Genomic DNA, 15509 nt, shown 5'->3' with positions numbered 1-15509 from the left:
GTCTGAAAGATAAATTGGCAAGAGCTGGACATTGGGTGACAAGGGAGAGGAAGCCACTTAAAGAGACTGTCAATGAGTGTCGATTGTGGTCCCTTACAGCAAGGCTTTGCAGACAAGGCCAAGTCTCTGCCACCATCTTCAATGTGTCATCATCTAACAGGGTGCTTATATTTTGAAGATGGAGGGATATGATATATTTGAAAGCAAACAGGTGGTGTATGCCCAGAGAGGAGGCCGTACTACGAGCCGTAGTTAGACGGACACACTGCAAGGAGGTGTGCCAGGAGGGATAGGAGTTCAGTTGCTGCAGAAAATCAGCAAGCAACGTGATATTGACTAGCCCACGGAAATGAATGTCCAGGTGGTCCAAATGGTTTGATTGAATGAGGTTCAATAAAGTGCAAGAAGAGACATCTTATCAAAAGTGATGTTGCATAATGAGGAGAATGCGCTGGTACTGTCATGTGAATCTCAAGAGCAATCACAACTAGAATAACAGTCTATTGCTGAGTGCAAAGTCAGATTTTCTAGGTGGGATAGAGAGGCAAGAGAAAGGATTAATTTAAAACTCATAAATCAATTTGCACAAGCTACATTCTCCGATGAGATGTGCCAAAACAATAACAGAGGAGGAGCATACCATGGCCTATGATTAGATGTTGCAATAGAGTAATCCTTTCCAAAATATTTGCCATCAGAAGGTCCTTGTCTACCTGGGACATTGTTGGTGGAAGGCTTACTCGAAGAAAAGTGACACTCGGTCTCAATGACTTGAGCAAGCTGCTCCATCGAGGGTGGTTGTGTAAGGTAAAGGGGATAGAGAAACCAAGTTCGGCAGGAATGATGGTCTGGGAGAACTAGTCAATAGTTTGTGTAAAACATTGGGTGGCATTTGTGGGCCATAGTCTCATCAAGAAACCCCAATGATCATGATATGGCATTTCGTGGTTTGTACATATCCTGACATGATTGTGGCTGTTATACTCAAGGTATATGAGAATGTAACCCAGTTGATATGTTATTCAGATTTTCATTTTTGTTAGCGGAATATAAATGAATTCCAAGGCATTGTAAAACGTCACAATAATTCCTGTCCATTAGAACCTTATATCTGAATGACCGCTCAATTTTCTTGGTACACAACTGAACAATAATGCAATTGCAACAATCTGATCTGATGACAGGCGCATCCATGAAGAACCATTAGTGTAAGTTCCTTTCAACTATATTGCAATGACGTTCAAATTTTTGAGCTTACGATAACTCCCTCCAATAAGCTCAACAAGGGTGGGACATCTGCAATAACGTGACAAGGTTAACATGACTTTTTTAGTTCATGATATTCATATCCACAATGGTCAACTAATGTCAGTTGTCTACAACTCTTTATCAGTGCAGTTCAATTCACGTCAATATTTATGACTGTGCAGTAATTATATCACAATATGCTGAGTCCACAATAAGCCTATCAATAGAGATTTAACAATGTGAGTTCTTTCAAACTATATAGCAAAGCCATCAATTGTTTTGCACTTGCAATAAATGGTATCTCTAACACCTAATATATGTCAGATGTCGACAATGGCATGATGAAGTCTTCGTAATTTTTTGAGCTTATGATATTTGCACCCATAATGGTCCGCGGGTGCTCCAAGCTCGATTTGCTAGGGATAAAAAATGCGACACCTTACAACTTCTTGGTAAGTATAGTATCTGATTTGACTTGGCTTTCTAGCCATTTGTAATTACAAGGTAAACTTAGTAATAAATTTGGTGCCATGACTACGATATCCAACTCAGTGGATTCAGCAATCACACACAGTACAGTGATATTTCAATATTAGTGTCAAGCTTTCTGAGAGCAAAAGTCTACAGGTTGGTTCCAAGTACATGTACTATATAGCATCCTAATTATCAATGTCCATGTTTCACATGAACAAGATAGTGAGAAGCCACTATGAAATAGTTCCAAGTTACTGAGTGATATACTGGCATGGGGGATCTGTAATGTAAAGCGAAAGAGGTGTTGAAATGAAGATACTGCATCATAAGTCATCAAAATTGTCAAATATATCAGGCTTGTCCTTGTTGTTGTCATCAAACTCCCCATCATCAAAGTCCATTTCCACGGCATTGATGTCCATATCCTCCTCTTCGGGGTCAACCTCGTCTTTGTCCTCCATCACCTGGACCCCATCAAATGCCAGCCTTTTCTCTGCTGACCTTGCCCCACTGGTGGTTGGTTGGTCTGCCTGAATTGATCTGTAAACTCCAGCTATACACTCCCTCTAAGGTCTTCTACTGTGCACCGTCACATCCTCCTCCTTGTCAGATGCCTTGTCGACTATATCTTTGCTCAAGACCAATTGCGAGCAAGCCATATGGCTAATGCCACCCCCACAGAATCTCATGAACATGTTGCAATCAACAAAACTGCTCTTGGTAAGCCAATATAAACAGTCAACAGGGAAGGAAAAACTTACATGTTAACATAATATGCGCTCTAATCATCGGACTCACCAGGAGCATGGCTAGCAGATGGGCCTGGCCTCAATAAGGCAGAGGTTTGTTCATCATGGAAGGCGGGGATGAGGTTACAACTGCAAATAACCAGCAAAGGGTCCAAGAAGCCAAATTGAGAGACCTTATCCCCCGAATCTACAAAACCAATCTTGGGTAACTGAGCAACCTTGAAACCCAATCTGTGACCAGTCACCTTAGCATACCAACGTACCCATAAAAATTCCATGTATTGAACGGAGGAGTTGATGGTGTTTGGTCCAACATGGAGATCTTGAGTATGGAACACTCCAAGAACCCTAGCGTACCAAAAGGGGTGGGATGCGTTTTTCTTGTGAGACTTCACCATGACATTGCAACCAATGTGAGGGTTGAGTGAGTCTCTATCGCGCTTGACATTATATGTAACATAGTTTACTTGAAAAAGCTGCATCAAATATATATGATTATTGACTATTTGAAGATCATTCCGCTGCAGGGGCGTGAAGTCAGTTTTGTCTCCATCATATTCGAGATTCATGACACATCCTAGTAAGTGGCTTTTTAATTGAGGAATGAATGACTGTAAATTCACAGTCAGTGCAATGGATTATACTATCGTCAGAATTTTGTACCATTATTGCAGGGTTGTCCACAGGGAACTTCCCAAGGAATGAGTGGAGATCCAAGGGGTTATGACAATATGACAATATGTGATGGTGCACCTGGATGTTGGACCCTTGTTCCAGCCTTTCAACACCTTCATTATTGTGGGTGTCTTCGGGAGCTTGATGGTGAGGGTGTAAGGTAGGTTCCGGCTCATTACGCATCATCCTCCTGAGGCGCAGCTCTTGGATCAAAAGCTGCTTTATGACTTGCGTTTTGTTGGTACGCCTATAAAAGTGCTTAACCAAGCGATGTGCTAATTCAACCTATTACAGAAGTATTATTGTGGTTTAATTAGGTTTTTTAGGGGATGTAAACTCAGCTATTTGTGTGGTATATGAGTCCATGCAACCAAAGAGGCAAATTGTGTGCACGTAGTCTGCGAGTGCATGAAACTTGTAAGTACCCAGATTGAATACCCTATTACGGGTACCGGTCCCTTCTGCCTTACTCAGAGTGGGTTTGTCTTTCAGCCTCCGAAGACAAGCAGCCTTTTCACGTGGTAATTCCATTGTCTTGAAAGCTGAACATGTAATGTCCTGAAATTGGCGGGCTTGCTTGCAAAGGGCTTTAAGCGCCGTGTCTAGTAATTCCAGAGTAGATTTTGTGCGAATATGTAACTTGGAAAGTGCATGCCATTCAGACAGTCGGAAAAGGAGGGTTTGTACTATTTTATCGTGCTCTGGGGGAAATAAGCCTTTGAAAGCCGGCATAAAGTACTACAGGTCAATAAGTAAGCATGTCTCGGAACAAATAGAAAAACTATACCTGCAGTATATCCTCAAAGTTCCTTGCTGCTAATTTTCTCATCTCAGATATATTCGTAACGAATGCGCAAATGTTTCCTTGGCCAAAGGGAAGAATTTGACGATACCTATAAGGAAGTCAGATAAATTACAAAATATATTTTGCTTACAAACCTTGCATCTAAATCAGCAACGGCTGAGTGACTGATGGAAAAGAGAAGACAGATGAGATGGGTGAAGGTTGACTTCCATACACCAAGCTCAAACTCGTGCATTAAGTCCACCACGGAGATCTGAAAAGAATCAAAACCAAAAGGAGTCAGCCTCTCTGCAAACACATTCTAAAATGTTTTTGGAGACTTGTGAACAGAGTTCTGAACAAACATACTATGGTCGGCACCAGAGATTCAGACTGTAATAAATCTTGGACCGCTTTCCCGTTGACTGGTACACCTTGTTTGTAGATAAAATCTCTAGTGAGCGACACCTTTCCTGCAACATAAACACAAGCTTGCAAAAGTCAGGCTTGAAAATTGTGAACTAGGCCTGATTGATCACAATTAGATAGCTGGACCAAACAGCAAGGACATGGGCATTTTCCCATATCTTGGATTGCAGCGAGCATAACCCTATGTACATATGATATGTAAACAAACTACAAGAGGGTCCACAAAGCACTGGCACTCACTTTTCAGGGTAGTCTGCGGAGTAGGTAAAAATTTGTGGATAGAATCTCCTGAAGATCCCGTCAAAACACTTGATAATTATGCCGTGCTTGTACGGGTGCATAAAATTGGAATCGAGAAGCAGCCTCCAGACTTCATGTATAAGCTCTCAACAACAATGGGTGATAAGAGCGGTAGACTTTTGCGTTTGCTGAACGACTATTGATAAGAACTTTTGGATGCTATCTGGCAGCTACTGGATTTTAACACCAGAATTGTGGAATAAGCGAAATAAACTTACTGTTGGTATGTACGCAATACGCTGACATGCTCTGGAAGTGAGCCTCCCGCGAGCGTATTGTGATAGGTTGCCAAGATACATGTAAATAGGTGCCTGGGCATTCCCAAATGATGCAAGACTTGTGGAGTCCGACCAGAACATTAGGGCTGTGATGACCCTTTCCAACTTGCATCCGGGTTCGGGTGGTTGTCTGCTTAGCTTTTCCTAAGCTTCAAGCCAGGCATCAGAGGTGTAGAGTTCGTTGCACATGCACTTCTCAGGGCCACCAGAGGGAGGAACCCAAAACTGTTTGAAAGAAAACAGATGAAGCCCCTTTGCAGAGACCTCGGAAAGGACCGATTGAAGGACCCAAGGTAATAGGGCAGTATCTGAAGTGAGGAATAGAGAAAACTTTACCATTTCCGTTTGCATCCATCGTCCTAGTAGGAATACAAATGTTTACTTCACTCTCTTTCCAACCATCATATGTGAAAGGGTCATTACTGGGAGAATCAGACTGATCAAAAACCTGGTTTGCGTGACGGGCATTGAAGCTATGCAAGTCCTTAATATTGAAGTCCGGGGCCAAGATAATGTCTTGGACAAGTTGTGTCACCTCCCTCTCAGATTTTTGATGGGAGCCGGTGATCATCCACTTCATGATACAATGTATAGACATATTAGTAAAGGGCCAGGGAGCTGGGTGGGATGAGTGATTAGATTGCAATGCCGTGGTATCCCCGGTCATTGTGGGATCCCTATATCTTACTTGCCAAAGATCTTGAGGGCTAATCTTGTCTTCAGGATCATATGAGGGGCAGCTTGCATATTGATGACCAAGGCCAAATTTGTTTATGGAAGTCCTTATTCTGTCCCTAATAAACAGCAGCACTTTAGAAATTGTGGAAGGCTCTGCGGGAACGTCTATCGGTGCAGGTCCTTCAGGAATATTATCACAGTATAGATCAGGGAGTCTGGTGGACTGATCACTCCCAGAATCCTGTATAAATGTTTCTCGATGAGGATGTGATATGGATGCTGTAGAATCAGGAAACCCAACCATGGATGATGACAAGAAGGTTGGAGGAAGAGAAGTGGAGATACATGTTGAGTCAAGAGCTCCATGGCCGAACCTGTCCGAGACCCTGCAAACATTATCACTTGGTGCTAAGAGATTAATTTATGTCGGCAATTACTCACAACAAGGCAGTATTTGTGTGATATAACGGTGCGGAGGTGTTGCGCAATCTATTAAGCGCAGTAAACCTTGCCCTCAACTTTTCAAGTTTTTCCTCGCGTTTTTCTACTGCATGAGCCTGCAATTCTTTGTATAGCTTGCAAGAATGTCAATTTTTACTGAGTCCTTGTTGACAGGTGGATGTACGGTCACAAAGTTTGCTGCATAATAACATAGCAAAGATGTAGAGGAAAAGAAAATGGAGTGGTAAGCCCTTCATAATAATTGCTGGTTAAAGCGCTGATACCTACAGAATGGCAGTGGTAGAATCAGCTTCAATGAAATGTAAGGAAGTCAGAAAAAAAGCAAAATAAATGCACCAACTTAAATCAGTACACTGTCATCCAGAAAGGACCAGAAATTCGTGAGACATTGACCTGTGATCCCTCAATACAGTGCACCAAGTCCTCCCCAGGTACATGTCACCTATAGAGTTCACATTGACAAGCTTCATCCGCCCATCTATGCTCCCACCTCTTGCGCTGAGATCTCAGTAAACTTGTGTTTGTGCGCAAGCGGGCTATTGCCTCCAATAATCTGTTGTTCTCATCACACAATGCCTCGTTGTCCGTCAACATTGCAACTTTTGAAGCTAAAAGTTTTTTGTATTCTGTATGTAAGAAGCAATTTGAGAGTTAAAGAATGTTCTCAGAGGGAAGTTTTACATAGTACCAGAGGGAAGATTATCCAAAATCCTATCTTTTCAACTGGCCTGAACTTGATGTTGGTCAGTTTTGGCGTCTGAATTTTGGATAGATTGAACAAACTTACAATTGAAACCAGGTGGCCTGTTGGCATGCAGGTTCGGTGCAAAACTCACTGTGAGAATGTGTGTTGTTGTTGCTAGAGGTTGAATTTGGAGGTTGTACACGGGCGGAGTGGTCCAAATCATCTGCCAGTGAGTTATTCACGTGCATATCAGCTATCATAGTAATGTGATAAGGTGCGAGCGAGTGCGGCAACAATAGTTTGATATTTAGATAGTGTTTAACTTCTTCTTTTTATACAGAAACGTACGACTTTAACCCCTTCAACATTGATGGGCTCTCACAGATCCTACAATCCAATGTCAGTAGTGAAGCAATATTGTTGCTGTTGGCAAGGTTGGACCCATACCCCGGCAGTTTGGTGGGATTTGCCAACTTGGAACAACAAATACTGGTGGAGAAGCATTCCCGCCTCGGATTGGTGACAGCGACTTGCTGTCATGCAGGTTGGACCTCAACCATGCCAGTTGTAAAGTAATTGCCAAGCGCTGTGCGCTTTTAATTGATTCATGATGTAATCTTAGATGTAATTCCACTTTGACGACTGTTGGCTAAATCATGCTTCACAACGATGTTGCATAACTCAGGGGAATATCTCTGTGTAAGTTGCAATCCCCAAGCTTTTGGTCATCGTGCTGCCAATGTTCTTAAAATCCCACTTGAATCTGCTGGCACTGTCAAGACGGATCACCCAAAGGCAATTCTGCCAAGTCAAGCCATCCAAGTCTTGTCACAACCTTTTGGCGACCACGGCGAGCCTCAGCTACTTACATGCAGCATTGTTGACAATTTGCATCCACGGTGCGACTTATACTATGGACTTTACTATGGATTACCAGCAGGACTCGGAGTTGGACGTGACAATGGTTGACTCGGATATGGATCATACTGTAAGTGCCACTGGGGGTCTGGGTAGGTTAAGTAATACAATATGGTTCAAGTCTGTCAAACCCAAGCGGCGGCGTAGGGAAGCCATGGAATGGCAAAGTACCCGTTTTAAGCAAGAGTCTAGCTTCTGCGGAGGCGTTGAAGGGAAGCAGGTTTGTGATTTCTACCGTGGTACAGAGAATCAACAAGATACTGAATTGTACTAGGGACTCCCGGGTCAACAGCATTACTTACATCAAGACACCAGGCAGGAATCTGACTGGCTTCAAAGTGTCAAGAACCAGCAGGCTTTGGGTCTCAGTCCCTGCCTCAATAATCAACAGTTTGAAGTCTCACCAATGCATCACTCCCTCAAATTCCAGCAACCTTTTATGCGTCGCAAAGATTTTGACCAAGCTTTGTTATCAGAGTGTGGGTGCTTTTTCAATGATGATTTTCAGTCCAACGTGATGGACACTTCACCTGGTGTAAGTCCTCAACTACCGTTATCTTTGTATTTTCCAAAGGCATGCTTATAAGTGTTTTCAGAGCATGATTGCGTCTTGGGATAAAAACAAGTATGTGCAAGATCAGCAATGCGCTGGAGCACACAGCCAGCTCAAATCTGTAAAATGCCATGTTGAGTTTGATCATCACATTGACTCCCTCCAACCAACTGAGTTCTGGCATTATGTTGACCCTCAGCAATGCTATGATTCTCAGCACTCTCAGCAGGGATATGCATCCACGCAATATCACGATCAGCAGAGCCTCAACGGCTTCCTGCCTTCGAATGCCTTAGTCCCCGTACAATGTGATAAAATTGGATATTGACCAGACCAGGGATTGAACCTGGAACCTTCTGGATACATGCCAGCTGCTCTACCAATTGAGCTATATGGCCAAGGTTATACAATGTAGGATCTTAAACATGACATGCAACCACAGATGTCTTACACAGAATAGCTGCTGCATACTGGGCTGGCTTACAAATCAGAGGTATTATCCTATGGGGTATTGGTATGTCAGAGTATATTCTAACACAATGTAATATTCAGAATATGGTACACTGAAAAGGAATAGGTGACCCTGAATTTGTGGTGACCCGGCAGGGATTTGGCAGTAAGGCAGCTCTTCTCTTCTCACACATGACTCCTTGCATGATTGAGAATCCGATTATGGGCATCTTGAAATTGCGCTTGTACTGCCATGTTACTAGTAGGGAGTGCAGTTGAGCAGACCTCCCCTAACCTTCCCTTTTGATGCCTGAGAATGCTTGAGGATTTAGAATCCACATGAATCCCGCATGTACCTTTGTTGTGATGACATACTTGCTAAAATCTTGAAAGTTATTCAGAATAACCATCAATACATAGCACTCAAATTGAACATGAAGATACCCACACCAAGGTCAGGTTCTCTTCTTTGCCATGTTTTATCAATGTTGCCCTTGGAAGTGATTTGGTTGTGCTAAGGTGCATTTACACTCCTACTGAATGATCTTGTTTTCTTGCAGATGTGAAACTGATGGGCAATTGCATATCTGAATTTTCCAGACCATGTCCCACACTCCTATTGTGTTGGACTCCTATATTTTGGTATGTTTTTTTTGCTCACTGTCTCCTCAATCTATGCTTACTCATGGTACACACATTCACATTTTCCCTGTATATGCACAAGCATATCAGATTATTCGCTCTGGTTTTCCTGGTGGGTTCTATCATCAAATCCTGTCCGCGATGTCTATTATCGCAATAATCATCCCAATCACTAGTGTGCAACGTTGACAGTGAGTAAGTGTGGCGTGACTTTGGCAATCCCCGTGTTCAGATCAAAAACTCCCGGTGACTGCAGTGGCCACGCAGAGAACGTCCAAATTTGGAGTCACATTACCCACGGGCCGGTCTTTCCTTCTGTCCTTTACTCACTCTTCGCTGTATCATCATTGCCCTCTTACAGTAGTCAATACACGCCGTCATTTAATTGTGGGGTAAGTCTTTATCTCATCTCATTATCTTATTTTGACGCCTACCCATGTGCCTGCAAGTATGTCTGTGAGTCAAAGGCAAGCTCGCATTCCCACCTATTTACGCTATTTTCACTGCCGTTGAGTAGTTTATTGTGTCCCACTACCCCCGAGTCCACCAACAACATAATGCTCACCGAAGAGAGCCATTTGGTCGTTGCATAGGCGGAAGAGAATTGGGAGACGGTCCTACAGGTGAAGGAGAGTTGCACATTGGTTGTGCAGGTGGGGGAGAGTCGTTCGGTGGTCGCACAGACGGTGAGTGAGTTCGCCCACAGTCATTCATCCTCGTTGCCAGCCCATCACCACAGGTGCATCAATTGTCACCCATCACCCATCAAGAGAACATGATTCCGAGGAAACTCAAGTCTTGAACAGGGTACATCTCACATTTTACTACATTTATTCATTATCATTTTCCCTTATGGTCACATAGGCGGACCAGTTCTCAATGTCCTTGAACGCTTCTTTGACTGTCGCATGGGGCAAATTTAGTATAGTCGGGCGTGAGGTTTGGTTCTTTGATTCTGAATGGGTTCAGTTTGCTTTTTACATTTTTCTTTCTATGTTTCTTGGTTTACTTCTCTTAGCCATTCTGCTTTCCATTTCTTCCATTCTCAGATATCTTTTTTAGATTAAATGCTTCATCCTTAACACAGTGATAGATAAATCACGCTGATACACTTGCTTGTAGAAGTTTCTCAAAGATCTGGAGGCAGCTCTACAGGGATTTGCTCATAGTAAGTGCCAATACACTAAATGTCCAAATCAAAATAATGTAATGTAATGAACAACAGCTACTAATAGAGATTCCCCATTCTCTCTCAAAAACTCTATCATTTGGAGGTCATCCTCTGTCATATTGTATGCTTCATACATATTCTCGTGAGGCTCTACAAAGGTTCGGTATAATCATGCTCAATTTCCTATTATTATGGACTAATTTGCCCTCCTCCCTCAGATATCTCGGAGCTTCTCAGCTGAAGTACAGGTGACCCATCTTAGTACAGTAGTAAACTCATCCCAAAGTAAGCTATCTAGCCTACATAACCAACGCTAGAGAATGGAGATGGAGGACTGTTCATTTATGACTTCTGGGTCATATTTGGGCTCCAAGTCCCAGCCGTCTTTCTTTTGACCTTCATGTTTACCTGTGCAAAAGCTGTTGAGGACATTGAATCAGTGTCCATCAAAGGGAATTGAAGAGGTGAATTTACTTTATCATCTCTCTACCTTCCCGAAGCAAAGTCTCATACTGATCAATTTCAGCCTGCTTTTGATGGTGAAATTCCAGCAAAACCCTCCGTGCCTCCAGGAAAAATTTCATGATGTTGCCCACAGGAATATCAGTTCAGTAATAGATCCAAGTAGGATCAATGAATATGATGTCTTTGACTGTGGTGATGCCGCCTTTTTGAAGATTCAGGAGAAGAATATGTTTTTGCAGGCGGGTTTTAGCAAGATTGAACAACAATATTATCTCGTCGACGTAAGGATAATCCAAGTGCGGATATGTATCAATATCGCATTTCCAGGAGAGCATCAATGGGATATAACACTTTTCATGTTCATCTGGCCATCTTAGACTGTGATGTTTCCTCAGTGGATTATGGTTGTGCAAGACTCTCTTTTGATGGCTCAGACCTGTACTGCTATGTGATCTTGTTGTTCCCGCTGGTCTTGCTATTAGAAGTGTGTAAACATTCCACTTAAAAGGAAGGATCTTTACACCTGCTCACTTTGGATTTTGATACTCATGTTGACCGTGTTCATGCTTGTAATGTAGATGGCAGATGGTAAACGTCAATATGTTTCTGGTAATGATTCAAATCTGATTGCACTTTACAATCTATTATTCATTGGCCAATAACATTTGAGGTAAAGAGTTCCCTGAATTTGGTTCCACAGATCAGTTACTTACATAATATATGAAAGCAAAGGTTGAGCACCAACCTGTCCATCAGCAGGAAGTATCTGCTGACCCAGCGGATGCCAATAAATATATTATGATTGATGGGTTGGACCTCAACCTGCAACGGGTCTAACGCTGTGTTGCGGGTGGCCCCCCAACCCTGCCTAACGGTTGGGCTCAATAATCAATTATGAACAAAATTTTTGCTAGTTGACCATCAACCTTCTAATTTCAGCCTGGGAAACTGGTGCAGAGACTCAGTATCTGATGTTGAAGTTAGATTTGGTGTTGTATGATTGTCACACAGAAGTGCGACATGCTTAAGGGCAATCTTTTTTTCTCTCCCTAAAAACTTGAAAGTCCATCCCAGGTCGGGAATATCTTGTTTCATCTGCAGTACCTATGGATGCATCTTCCCCCCCTCAAAACATGGATTCTGCTACTGTGCATGCAGGGACAAAATACAGGTTAGAGGTCCTTAAACAGCAGCTTGAAGAATTCAGACACGGGCGTCAAAAACAAAAAGTGTAAAGCCAATATATCTGAGCTACACTTCCTGCATCTCACCTAATCTTTACAGAGATACGGACTCTTGGGTTGCTCAAGGTCGCGGTATTCGGCATCTAGTTACTTTCTTTGATTCTGTGATTGACATAGCCACTGCCTCTGATTGCAGGGATAAAGATGATGATGGCACTAGTGATAACTGGGAGGGTCTTAGCAATACACTAACGAGTGTGCTCTTTCCCTTAGTTATCTTGGAATATCTACTGATGTCCTACTCTACAGCGAGAATTGCCTTTACAACACATTCAAAGAGTTCATACTCTATGTACCATCTGTCAAACAAAAATTGCTTGAGACACCAGTGAGGGTCAAAAAACTATTGTCTATATATAAGCAGGTACGTCATTTGCTTTCCAGCTTGCATCCCTTCTGACGCTCAACTTTGTCATCAAGCTCACAAAAGGGGCAGATGGTGCTTGCGGGGATAATGCAGGGAAAATGAAACCAGCTGTGGTTTTGGGGTTATTGGAATTTTTTTCAACAATGTATTCATGTTCTCCTCTCGACACAGTTGACAAAAATGGGCAAGGTTTTGCTCACAGCCTTATGGGATACCTTCTTTGTCCTTGCAAATATGACTGGAATGACAACAAGTATGTCCCAACCTCCAATCACTACAATGCTGACTCCTTGTTCAACAGTGTCAAAGATCAGATCCGAGACCAACCGACACCCAAAGTTTCTTATCATAGCCATGAGCTGGCCTAGATTCCTTTACTCAATGCTACAGCCAACAAGCCTACTGTGATTGATCTGGATTTTGGAAGCGAAGGCCGAAAGATCCTGGGGCTTTGGATGGACCTGGCTATTGTCAAGCTTATCTGTGCGGCAAGTCTCCCCCCCCACGAATTGCAGATTACAAAGAATGGAAGGATTTGCATGCAATTGCAAACAAAGCCTATCAGCCAGCTTCAAGCACGACCATTGCTGATAGTCATATCCCCAAAGAAGCAGCACACGTCCGAGAGCTTACTCTTGACTTTCTCAAATCAAAGTTCAACTTGACAGTTTCATTTGATGGTGGAACAGCAAAACAACAGGATGCGGTTTACACTATTCACTTTACAACACCAGAAGGATGAAGCTTTCTTATCCAAGGGGAGGAATGCACTGATGAATCTCACACTGGCAAGTACTTGGCACAGCTTGTACTGAGGGCCATTGACCTGCTTGGACGAAACCATTTTGCGGGTGTCACATCTGACAACACTGGGAATACTTGTGTTGCTCGCCAGCTATTATGCACAGAGATAAAAACTCTGGTTCAAATTCCCGATCTCAATCTTCTTTGCAAGGATATTACACAACTGGACATGTTCTCGCCTGTGAGTTTTTGATTCTTCTCCGAGCATTAGAGAATTATTCTCATCTGTTTTCCTATATAGGTGGTTAAAAGCCTTCGCTCAATTATTACCTATTTCCACAAGTCAAATGCAGCTAATAACTCTCTTAAACAAGCTCGCAAAGCATTGAATATAGCTCGTGGTCTGGAGGGCATTGGGAAAACCCGCTTTGCTACAGTTTGTATTTCAGCATTATCATTGCAGCACTGCCTCCCTGCAATGCGCCATATCATTAACTCAAAGCAAGTAAAGTTTCCCGCAAAGAAATCACACCTTACAGGCCTTCTCCAAAGCAGCTCCCCTCGCTCCTTGGAGTTTGAACTTCAAATACATCGTTACACACTTGTTGTCACTCCCATTGCAAAGGCAATTGCTTGCCTCGAGTCATTGCGAATTGACTTTTCAGACATTTACTTGTTTTACTTCACAATTGGGGCCACACTAAAGCAAATATTTGATGATGACAATAATCCCTTTTTGGTGGAAAAATCTGGTCAGATTTGTGCCATATTCAATACTCAATTTCATGGAATGTTATCAGATGGTCCCACTGATGCTCCTATATCTGCTCTTTACTTGAATCCTTGTAAGTACAACAAATTAAATATTGAATACTAACAAATTTGTATTTTCTAGGTTATGTTCATAGCAGAATCTTCCAGAAGAACTTGAATCCACTCACACTTATTATAGTGATTCCTACACAACATGCAAAGACTTTGATGTTGGAGGCCTCAGGACCACCCATCCATAACTATGCTGTTTTTGCACGTGTGCTTGTGTTTCTAAAAGGTCTTCTTGAGGCCGAATGGAAGACAAAGGAGAATAATGTTCTGAAAAAATTAACTGGTCATGAAGCACAGCAGTCTTTTCTCTGACAATTTGAATGTTATGCTCCTGGTCAGTACCCTTTTGAAGCCCTACCTGAAGATGGTCAATCACCACTATCATGGTGGACACACTTGACAAGAATTCCCGAAGGGAGTGTTCTTGCAGTAAGTCCAAGTTTGAATCCGCAAAAACCAGGCTCATCTACAGATATACAGACTCTGGCTGTAAAAATATTATATTCTCCATTCGGCCAAGCTCAATGCCAGAAGAGCGTACTATGTCTGTATTTACCCAAATGAACATGCCACTGCAAAATTAACAGGATGTATGCACTTTGGTGGACATGACACAGATCCGACAATGGTACATGTATAATGTCTCAGTGAGTGATCAATTTATGCACCCTTTGACTGTTGTTTTTGTTCACATAAAAGTAGGCCAAACCTCCAGAGCGGCCAACAGTCAAGTTTTACAACCTTGATGCACACCTGCTTACACCTAAGCAAAAGGTAGTGAAGCGACACCATGAAACAATGAACAGCTTACTGTTAACAGAATGCCAAGATGAAGATGAAGAGATTGAGGATAGCAAGTCTCAGGCTAGCACTTGGTTAGATAATGTGCGGGAAAGTATCAAAGCGCCGGAGGATGCTGACTTTGACCTAGAGTCCAAAATAGACCTCAGTGCCAAAGGGCTACATGTGGTATTGGCAGAGGAAGCTGAAGCCATTTGTGGTGATAAAGGTGACACCAAGGCTGAGAAATCTGGCCAGGAGTGTGATAGTTCCAGTAGTGGTGATAGCAAATGGCCAGAAACATGGTAGCGGTACAGGTGGCTTATTAGCATGGCTAATTAGCAGTATTTTAGCTTGTTAAAAAGCAGGATCACCTGACTGGCACTGGGTGCATAGCCAAATATATACATGAGAAAAATCTGGAAAAAAAAGCTTGAAAACAAAAATACTTTTTTCAAGATATTTCTCCCATAATTATTTTTAGTTTTTCAAATGGATTGATTTTATACAAGACATTGTTTGGATGACGCAAAGAGCCATCGGGTAGTTTTCCAATCCAAATAAGGAAGGGCAATTTACCCGGGAAAA

General features: G+C 42.5%; 3 protein-coding genes across 3 annotated transcripts; 2 read left to right on the top strand and 1 right to left on the bottom strand.

The window, feature by feature from the left end:
* Positions 1 to 2516: 2516 nt before the first annotated feature.
* On the bottom strand, positions 2517 to 5018 carry SERLADRAFT_365074 (uncharacterized protein; the record flags this gene model as incomplete). The annotated part of the gene is made up of 11 exons (XM_007313168.1): positions 2517 to 2531; positions 2717 to 3082; positions 3135 to 3431; positions 3585 to 3884; positions 3934 to 4039; positions 4086 to 4252; positions 4300 to 4421; positions 4470 to 4540; positions 4600 to 4729; positions 4754 to 4829; positions 4878 to 5018. The coding sequence occupies 11 exons, from the start codon at positions 5016 to 5018 to the stop codon at positions 2517 to 2519; spliced, it is 1791 nt and encodes a 596-aa protein (XP_007313230.1).
* Positions 5019 to 7687: 2669 nt separating this feature from the next.
* SERLADRAFT_405164 (uncharacterized protein) lies at positions 7688 to 11623 on the top strand (the record flags this gene model as incomplete). Its single annotated transcript, XM_007313167.1, has 16 exons — positions 7688 to 7750; positions 7802 to 7900; positions 7955 to 8215; positions 8277 to 8541; positions 8566 to 8634; positions 8676 to 8747; positions 9284 to 9325; positions 9502 to 9516; positions 9558 to 9630; positions 9687 to 9717; positions 9979 to 10011; positions 10190 to 10264; positions 10448 to 10493; positions 10551 to 10617; positions 11095 to 11242; positions 11540 to 11623. 16 exons carry the CDS (start codon positions 7688 to 7690, stop codon positions 11621 to 11623), a joined length of 1443 nt encoding a protein of 480 aa, XP_007313229.1.
* A 1727-nt stretch (positions 11624 to 13350) lies between these two features.
* Positions 13351 to 14193, top strand: SERLADRAFT_345442 (uncharacterized protein; the record flags this gene model as incomplete). The annotated part of the gene is made up of 2 exons (XM_007313166.1): positions 13351 to 13557; positions 13618 to 14193. Coding segments are annotated over 2 exons (783 nt in total), but the record flags the coding sequence as incomplete, so codon positions are not given.
* Positions 14194 to 15509: the final 1316 nt, after the last annotated feature.

The sequence above is a fragment of the Serpula lacrymans genome (genome assembly GCF_000218685.1).
Source record: "Serpula lacrymans var. lacrymans S7.9 unplaced genomic scaffold SERLAscaffold_2, whole genome shotgun sequence".
NCBI classification, from domain to species: domain Eukaryota; kingdom Fungi; phylum Basidiomycota; class Agaricomycetes; order Boletales; family Serpulaceae; genus Serpula; species Serpula lacrymans.
Note: the sequence above shows the minus strand (reverse complement) of the source record. Positions and strands in the feature narration are given on the sequence as shown.